The sequence below is a fragment of the Montipora capricornis genome, chromosome 10, assembly GCF_036669925.1.
Source record: "Montipora capricornis isolate CH-2021 chromosome 10, ASM3666992v2, whole genome shotgun sequence".
NCBI classification, from domain to species: Eukaryota; Metazoa; Cnidaria; class Anthozoa; order Scleractinia; family Acroporidae; genus Montipora; species Montipora capricornis.
Genome location: NC_090892.1, coordinates 892,167 through 902,166, shown reverse-complemented (window position 1 = coordinate 902,166; position 10,000 = coordinate 892,167). Strand labels below are relative to the sequence as shown.

The 10,000-nt window shown below is 39.0% G+C and overlaps 1 protein-coding gene across 1 annotated transcript in view; it reads right to left on the bottom strand.

The window, feature by feature from the left end:
• Positions 1-10,000, bottom strand: part of LOC138022041 (nose resistant to fluoxetine protein 6-like) — a 40,700-nt gene that overhangs the window by 17,242 nt on the left and 13,458 nt on the right. The window contains exons 3-9 of the mRNA XM_068869063.1: positions 9,190-9,363; positions 7,340-7,433; positions 6,383-6,475; positions 5,045-5,213; positions 4,458-4,537; positions 3,625-3,744; positions 1,240-1,389 (exon numbers count right to left, since the gene is read on the bottom strand). Of these exons, the coding sequence (XP_068725164.1) occupies positions 1,278-1,389; positions 3,625-3,744; positions 4,458-4,537; positions 5,045-5,213; positions 6,383-6,475; positions 7,340-7,433; positions 9,190-9,307 (786 nt within the window). The 5' untranslated portion in view covers positions 9,308-9,363 and the 3' untranslated portion in view covers positions 1,240-1,277. The remainder of the gene's footprint in view (positions 1-1,239; positions 1,390-3,624; positions 3,745-4,457; positions 4,538-5,044; positions 5,214-6,382; positions 6,476-7,339; positions 7,434-9,189; positions 9,364-10,000) is intronic.

Here is a 10,000-nt window from a genome sequence, read left to right as displayed (position 1 = left end):
TTTGGTCATGTTCAATGTGAGTTTGTTATCTTGTAGCCAGTTGAAAACGTTTGCTAGGTCTTCATTTAGACAAAACTGAACATTCTCAAGATTGCTGCCCGCGTATGTAAGGTGCGTGTCGTCAGCGTACATTCTCGGTTTACAATTTGATAAGCAATTTGGAAGATCGTTGATATATAATAAGAACAATAATGGACCGAGGATGGTCCCTTGAGGGACGCCGCATGTCAATGTGCAGCTATTGGATAGCGACCCGTTCACAGAGCATTTTTGTGTGCGGTTTTCTAAGTATGACTGAAACCATTTGAAAGATTTGCCATGTATACCATAATAGTTTAGTTTCGATAGAAGGATCTGATGATCAACAGTGTCAAAAGCTTTTTTCAAATCTAGAAAAATGACTCCATTGATTTTCCCGTGATCAATATTATATGCCCAAGAATCTGTCGCTTCCAACAAAGCTGTTACAGTTGAATGATTAGCACGAAACCCTGATTGATTTTGACATAGAATATCGTGCGCTTCCAAATAGGCATAAAGCTGTTCATAAACTATCTTTTCAAACACCTTTGCCACTATTGGAATCACCGATATTGGGCGGTAAAGAAATTTAGCATACGGCATAAATTTGCCTCTTGCCAGAAATAGATAAAACTTGTTTGAAATTCTCAAAGGAGCGAGACGTAATTATTAAAATGAGAGAATTTCCACGCTTTTATGACCAGCAAAAGTAGCCTGTCGCTTTCCGGACACAAGATGCTTCTATAAATCTATCTACTGTTTTGCTCACTCAGTTTGTTCGGGGCTAGGGGCTATATCACACAAAATGATGTAATTTTATGACACCCAAAATGCCCAAAAAATAGAATGGAACAGTGCAATAACCACTTAAAACTGTTGAACAACATAAATGAAAGGGAAATGAAGCATATATGAACACAAGTGAACAAGACTGAAACGGACTGCATTTGGATAATCTTGAAAAAAGTTGGCCCGACATTTTTTCAAGTATATGGTAAATCGCCTGGATAAAGGTTTTTTTGCTCAGAATCATCTTTGTGTTGTAACGGTAATTTTATCAGTAAAGAAATTCCACATTACCATTTTCGAGTTTTAAACTCGTGATTAACTAACGATTTCCCCTAAACACTTTAAATAACGTGACAGCCCCTTACAGAATGCAAACATCAGTCGAAAAACTCTCTAAAAGCGATCGAGAATAGGTCTTTGTCTACTTACCAATGGGCTTAGACGAGGTGCTGATTCTTCAGCATGGATCAAATACCCAAGGACCATTCCCACAAGATAGTGGAGATGCCACAATATGGCTTGATATACAACAGGTCAGAAAAATTATTTTCAGCACCGTTTTGTTTCAGATGAGGCTCCCTGAAAAACAAAACCACCATTTCCTGGGAAACAAGCAGCCTGGATCATGCAGGGTTGGGGAAACTAACCGTTCACAAAGCAATCAGTGTTTCCGGAATTGTCTGGTTGACTGCGTGTGGCTTTTCTTCGGGTATTCTTTTCTTCAAACGTCAACCCTCTCAATGAATGTGATTTTACTTCATTTGACTTTGTTGTCACGGTGCTGTTTTATTAATTTGCTAGTTTTCAATCGTGAAGAAAGGTTTCAAAGTAAAGGAATGAATCCCTCTAATTGTTAAACGCAAAGAAAACTGCAAGCAATGCAACTAAGTTCTTTCGCTCTCACAGTTTGAAACTGGCGCAGTAAAGAAACAGTAAAACATCTGTAAAAGAAAACATATTTCTTACCTCTAAATCAAAAATTCGATCAACACTCCTTTCTTTTTTCATTAGAAAAAACCGTGACAAAAGCCCTCGCGATGCATGATATCTGTAAAAATACTAGGGGAATTTCTGGCATGGCTAACATGCCAAGAGCCTTTTGGAGGTTCAGTAAAAGAAAGGGGAATTGGTTTCTATACCGATTGACGAAAAAAGCCTGTGATTCCCAGGAAAGAAGAAAACAGTTTGCAAAATACATGACAGCTGCCACGACTGCCATGTGCAATTTGCTTCGTTGACTTGGAATTTAACCCCGGCAGTGTCTTTAAAGTGGCTATGAAGTGAAATACATATTTTGCTTATTCTAAAGAGCTTTAATATTTATGAAGAATGGTGTTTTCTATTTTGGAATATCTTCTCTTGTTTCCGAGATATTCAAGTTTTTGTTCATGTCGCAGTTCCCGCAGGTATTTATTTTTAAGACACACTACAGTTACAAAACGAAGAAGACAATGTTGGCGTAAAAGAGGGGAAACACCGCTCCGCGATCTGCGTGCCAAGAACAAAGGCACATACAGAGCGTAAAATGGCATAGTATGAAAAAAACTGAAGCTTGGGGAAGTCGCTGCGAGACGTAACCGAAGCGTGTACCAAGAGGTGAACCCATTTTTTTTTAAACTTGACGACAGCAAAACCTCCAAAGGGAGGGAGGGTTTTATAAAATTCGTAAACAGTAAATGTACTCCTCACAGTAAGACCTTCTTTAAAAATTGATGACGTAATAACGTGTACACATGCCTGCAATAAATCCCAACATAAAGATATATCTCCGAAAATATTGGATGGGTGTTGTTCAAACTTGGCACCAGTAATGTACATCAGACAAGGCACAACGTGACAACCATTACAATGTTACCATGATAACACTTTTTTCCAGTCCCTCTTTGCAATAAACCAAATACTGTCTGTATCTAGGATTTTGAACAGGTAAATACAGGCAGATGGTCAGACTTGAAATGCGTTTGCTGCCCATAATGTTTTACACCTCTGTATAAGATTAACAAGAGTGAACATGTCTTATTACGACAATAACAACAAAATTCAATCCTACGAAATGATATATGAAATTAATCATATACTGAAGTGCGGATATGAAATCAAGTAATGCTATGATCTTCACAGTTATAAACGCAATTTTAGCAATTTTCATATCCGCAGTTCAGTATATGATTAATTTCATATATTATTTCGTTCATTGATTCACCCCTCACGAGAAAATTAGAACCCACAAATGACCAGTTCTCAACGTCTTCATGCATGTAGCTCAGTCGGTTAGAGCGTCGCACCGGTATCGTGAGGTTACAGGTTCAAACCCCGTTGGAGTCCTGAATTTGTCAGGCTTCTCAACGCAATTGCTAAAATTGCGTCCATAACTGCGAGGATCATAGCATTACTTAAAATCAATCCTGCTTTAAATAGACCCAGCAACAAAAAATGATTGCCATGGCAACAGCATGGTAGGTATCATTTTGTGTCTTGTTGACGTAGATTACCGATGCCAAGTTTGAACAACATACATCCAATAGTTTTGGAGATATTCTCAATGTTGTGATTTATTGCAGTCATGTGTACATGTTATTACGTCATCAATTTTTGAACAAAAACTTGAATATCTCTGTAACGAAAGACGATATTCCAAAATAGAAAACACCGTTCTTCATCATTTTGAAAGGTCTTTAAAGTGAGAAAAACGGTATGTTTTACTTCATAGGCACTTTAAATGGTTTTGTCTTTCTGTTCGTAGTTGATGTTGTTAAAAAAAAAAAACAAAGAAACATGGGAAAAAAAAAAAACAAACAATCATCGAACACTCACCCACCGCCCCGGCCGAATAGTATTACTTTTAGTTCATAGTAATCAATTATCACTGCTGTGACAACAAAAGAAATCCCGAGAAGTCCACCCACACTGGCAAACACTCCTTTCCACTTGAATCTAAACGAGAAAACAGAACAGTGCACGTTAAAGCGAGTTTGGTTTCAAGTGGAACTTTAAAACGAGGAACGAAAATTTCAAACAAGTCGATCACAGCACCAACAGCAGAACGGTCAGTAACTCCTTTCCAGCAATAACAGCTTATATTTCTCATGCCTATCCTGCTAAGCGTCGCTTGAAATAGCAGTCGAGGGCTAGTTTGTTCGATCCCTCTTTCCTTGGGGATGGGTCTTTACAGATAGGCAAGTCTTGGAAAAGACTTTTGAGGTTTGTAGTCCTGGAAATATTGGGGGAAGTAGTTGTGGAAAGGATTTCTGCAGCCACGATAACCTAAGCTCAAGTCTACGACGGAGTAATTCATGTTTCGCCCTTATCAAGTTGTTGAAATGTCAGAGACGAGGCAAATCAATGAAAGGCAAGTGAGGGGACCATTTGTTAATTTTGTCTCTAATCTACACCTCATAGGCCTTTCATTTTGTTAAATTCTCAAGCAAACCCAATAAATTCAGTTGACCTCAAAAGATACGGCTTCTATGCTCAGTTGCTAGAGCATCGCACTGACATCTTAGAGTTTCTGAGTTTGAATGTCATTGAAGTCCAAAGAATGTTCTGACTTTTTTTGGGAATTATTGCTTAAATTGCTTCGCTACGTGCAATGATTTTCCGTTCACTTCATTGCCGCATGTTAGCAGTTGTTGCAGGGTAACATCTACCTTTTGACCAGAAATATGACCAAAGGACTGATGATGTAAAACTGCATGTCATTAGCGAGATACCACGACCAGCCAAGACACTGCAAACCACATCATAACTTACTTTGTCATCATCACAGTACATTAAACTCTACGCGATGGCAACCTTATGAACTGCAAACGTTAACCCCACCTGGGGTAAGAGGTTACTAAGGAGCAGTTCATTGGGAGTAAGAGAAAACCAAAATTTTTTAGCACTTGCGACTATTGTGCAGTTTGATTTTTAGCCGTTTTGGGTGATTTGTTTGACAATGGAATGGCCGGCGTAGCAAGCGTCTCCGTGGGGGAACACGATTTTTGACGTTCTGGTAGCGCAAAATGCCACGCCCCATTTTTTGCACGACCAAAATCCACGGAAACGCTTGCTACGCGGGCTAATAATGGAATAGCTGTACAAAAACTTCACTAAAAATTATGAAGCATTCACAGATTTAACAGATGGGTCTACGTGTAGATTTGCATCACTTTGCATTCATCATATTTTGTTAAACAGAAATTTACACGTCTTCTGTCTTCCGATACAAAGGAACCACAAGCGTATACCTTACCTGATTACCCGAATTCGTTGGATAAAAATTGTTGATGTACAGCAAATTTGTCCACCAGTACTTTTCACACAAGGTGCTATTCTGACTGGAAAACCAATATGGACCCTCACCAAGGAATGCGTACAAATTGGAATAAAATAAAATCACAAACATGTAACTCGGTGTCAACCTAAGAAGAAGCATGGCACGCAATAAATAAACAAATCAGTAGAACTCAAAGGAAATACATGTGCTAAGGGCGACAGGAGCGGGGATACGTGGCCAATTACTGTTTTGGGGTTTAGTTTGATTGTGTGATATGGAACCACCTGACATTTACGGCGATTTTCATGATTCTGCAGAATCTCACCTTCAAGCGCTGAGCGCCAAACTGGGTTTTGGCTTTCATCAATCAAATTTCTGAACATAGCCGGCCGAAGATCGACTCTGCCTTCGGAAAGTGACTTGGAGTTTCGCTTTGTTCACAGCTCGAATACCATTATGATATCCTTTTACAAAGATTCGTACAGATTTCATCGTTTTTCCCAGCGTCGAGTTAGAAAGTACAAATGTACCGTGGGAACCAAAGATGCCGATTGATAGGTTGTCAATTGAGTTTGGCATCAGTGGTTTCGGAAGTTTTAATGATGGAAGCCAAAAGGTAGTGAGGTTGTTGGCGCTTTAAGACGAGATTCCGCAGAGATGTGAAGATCATAGTACGACAACCGTACTTATACAGATCCACGAAATCACAAAATCGCAATTTTAGTCCCCGAAAGAAGGGACGTGGTTTCCACAGAGACCATCAATATCCTTGCCTTCCAAGAGAACATGAAATTGCAGCCTTCAACTGACATCTTTAATTTTCACTTTTTGTAAACACACTCAAGTATACAAGCATGACCTCCCAAATAGCGTCAGTTAGTCTTGCCTTTTGAGCGAAAATAATCACCTAATTCTAGTTAAGAGAAAAGTAAGGGAGGACGAGAATCGAAAGACGGAAAGGAACGAAAGGAACAAATGGGAAGAACATGCAAAACAATTGAGAGCTATGAATTGCAGAGCTATGAATTTACACTAGTTACCTTAGTGAAAACTTCAAGGTTTAAAATAATTGTCGTTCAACAAAGAATACAAAAGGATGTGAATGTTTTTCTTAAAATTAATGAGTTCATGCATCGGTAAGTCTCAAAAACAGGTTGGCGTCTTCTTCCACAGTTTCGCACCACTTTGTGAAAATACATTTTTTTGCAATTCAAGAATAGTTTACACGATCTTTTATCCTCTGATACTAAAGAACATTGCGTGCAATCTCTCACAAGAATAAATGAAAGCATACATCGTAAACACGTTTGATACCTCCAAAATCGATGAAAGTAGAACTTGAACAACGGAAGTTTCCCATCATTCTGTTCCATGCGACGGAAGGAAAGGTATGCCACAAGCAAACCACTAAAAAAGGATGCAAATCAAAATAATTTTATATTAATGAGACAACTTAATCTGTCGAAATATCGCACACAAATAGAGACCTCCAATGTCTCTTGTGGTTGACATATTGGCAGTCTGACTCCGCCAGTATGAAGGTTGGTTATTCTATAAAGCAACCAGTATTCTCTATGTCTCTACTTTACCTAAACAAGACAGAGTGCAAATAGAATTTTTGTTGTAAAATTGTTCATTGCTTTTTGAAGACAAAAGGCAAAAAAAGGAAAAAAAGTCGCTTTAATATGAGCCTCTGGGGTTAAGACGGCCGAAGCTTAACCCGGCTTTTGTGGCATGAAGCAACCGGGAGTAGCACTATTTCCCTGTAGACAGGATGGTAGCCATCGCAAGGTTACACACAGCATGTCCCTAGTATGTCCCTAGCATCCATCCTTACACGGAGGTGAGGAGACACAGTGTACAGCAAAGTTCCTTGTGCAAGGGGACAACATAGTGGTAGAACTAGTTAGACCGCGAACCAGCGACCCTTAGGGTGGAAGTCCGGCGTGCCAACAGCACGGAGCCTCCACTCCAATTTGCTACGTGAAGAGTACAAGGAAGCCAATGAACAAAACTTGACGGCAGCCATAATTTCCGTTTAATTAACTCTATCCCATTCAATGACCAATGTTTACGTTGGAAAGGTCACTTCTTTTTTTCCTTTTTTTTTTTTACATTCCACTAGAAGCCTTTAGCGGAAAAGAAACTGAAAAGGAACGGAACGGAACGGTTTTGGCCTACAAAATCAAACTAAAATGGTCTGCAATTCACGCTTGCTTCGGCTAGTAAACTTTTAATGAAGCGACCAACACATTTACACGACTCTTGTACCTTAACACAAAGAAACTGTCGACAGCGAAGAAGGCATTAGAGATAGTGCCAAACGTAAACCGGTGAACAATGTTCAGCCCAAGGAGAATGTCATCTGAAGCAAAATAAGCAGGTTGATTGTTATCCAGGTTACAGATAAATTCTACAGAAATTACCCGTAGGCATGCAACAACGATATCTCAAGTTGATTGCATAGGTTATCAAGTCCTTTCAAATGTCAATTAATTCATTTGAATGCCAATTCAGCAACTTAAACATTTACCCAAAATTTTGAATTTTTACCCAGCTTGGCTTCCTGGGTTTCTCTCCCGAGCGAGAAGGAAAGGCAACTTATGCACGGAGCTCCTCGATGTCTTCCACAACTTTAGCTGACTAATAAAACTCCTAACAGGTTTAAAACCCGCTACAACCAGTTTGAATTTTAACGCCTGTGTAATGGCGGAAGAGTAGAGTAGAGGTGATTGCATTGATGTCACGTCGCGCATACGTGACAGAATATCCAAGAGATTCGTGCAGAGTTTTCCCTTCTCTCTCGCTAAAAGGAAATTATTATAAAGTTAACCTCTGCCAAGCAGGGTAGTTGAAGGCATGAATCAAAGGGTTCTAACTTCATGCTAACAATGAAGCAAACACTTGGATTGCGGGAAACTAAGAACAAGACACCAGACTCTCTCGAAGTCGAGAGCATGTGTGCGTGGGGCGTGTTCTGCATGTTCCACTCAATATTCTCGAAAACAAAGGGAATGTTGAATCGATGTTCAATGAAAGTTAGAAAATCTCAATTTTATTTAGTTGAGAAAGCTCAGCTGTTGCAAAGGAAGCTGGGAAAAAATCCTGGCTTGAACAGGCCTCAAACCCATGACCACGCAATAGTCCATTTTATCGTTCTGTGCTCAGTTACCAGGCCTTTGAATAAAAGCGAGGCTGGAGTTGACCTTATTTTGATACAAACCTCACTGCTTTTCTTATGTAAATAGCAACTCGTTATCCTTACAACAACATGATTTACGTAAGAAAAGCTGCAATGAGAGTTGTATCAAAGCAAGGTCAACTCCAGCCTCTCTTTTATTCAAAGGCCTGCTAACTGAGCATAAAACTGTAAAATGGTTTATTGAACTGCACTTGCTCTACCAACTGAGCTATTATGCCCGTTGGCAGCTGCTAGTTTAACGGTCAATGAAATGCTTCTTAGAATATCCGGTACCAAACTCATATAAGAACCTATGATTTCGGGGCTCCGGTTGATCAAGTTCTTATTTACCGGGTGCATAGTGGGAAATCAGCCTGAAAATGTTCTTAAAATTTGTTTCAGAAATACTATACATTATACTGGAGATTTAATTAACATACAATGTAAAACAAAAATACTATTACTAATATAAGTAAACATCAACGAATAAAAATTCAACATCAAGTAGTTAAGTAGTTTTAACACTTTTTCACATTTTTTTACTGAGTTCTCTAGACCAACGGCCCCTCTCCTAGCCATAGTACTTTAATATGAGTTAGATTTCTTTCTTATTCTGCCACCCTCTTTCTTTTTATAAAAGTACATGTTTTATTTATCAGGCTGAATTGGTTCTTATATAGGGTGCTTTATTGACCAAATTTCAGTTTGATCTTGTTAATCCGATCCACTTGTTCTTATATGCGGGTGTTAACTGTATAGTTTCTTACTGTGCCGTTAAGCGAGCGGGCTTTCTCTTGTCTGCATTCCCCACCCAACCCTCGTTTAAAGTGGGGTGTGGTGCATGTGAATACTGACTTTTCTGTTTCCATATAGTTAAAGAAATGGAAAATGTGATGACAGTGACTGTTTAATCGAGTAACAAACAGTGCGTTGAACTTACTCAGGATTCCGCTTGTCACAATAGCACTGTATGTATGTCCCAAAATAATCCACCACAAGCTGAGAACACGCACTCTATTGACAGATGTGATAGCACCGGGCGGAACAGAGCAATCCATAATCTTACTGGTGTTACGAGTTATTGAGAAGCACAGTAGAAATCTGACAAAAAAACCTGTGGAAAATTAAAAGTAAAATGAAGTCCAACACAAGAAAAACAGTGTTCCAAGACATAGAAATAACCATGCCAGGGGATTGTAAGAATCAACTAAACAAATGACGTTACACCTAAAAACAAAGTGTTGTTTGTTTCGATGACACAGAATAAACCAATTTTATCCAAAAATATTTGGATAAAAAATCTGTGCGAACAGGCGTTCGTCAAGCCAAATTTTAACAGTATTTTAGTAAAATACTGTTAACATTTAGCTTGACGAACGTCTGTGAGCACCACAAGTCTTCAAACGCAACTTGAACTTTAATTTCTACAAAAAACTTAAGAGAACTCCGTTACAGATCGATCAGTGGCAAAAGAGTGCAAACTGGTAAGTAGAAACTGCTTACATATGGCGAAGATAAGGCAAAGGTAAAAGGGTGTTCATGTAATATTCTAATTGGGTCCTCAAAATAAACAGTCATAACAAAGTAATCGGTGTAAAGCGTGTCTGTTACAGCACGAGTGTTCCTTCCTCAACAATTCTTCTCACTCGTAGGTGGAATAAGATGGCATCTGATCCATTCCAGACATCTGTCGTAATTTCCTGAACTGTTCACGATCCAAGCCTTCAGTGAGCATATCCGCAACCATTTCT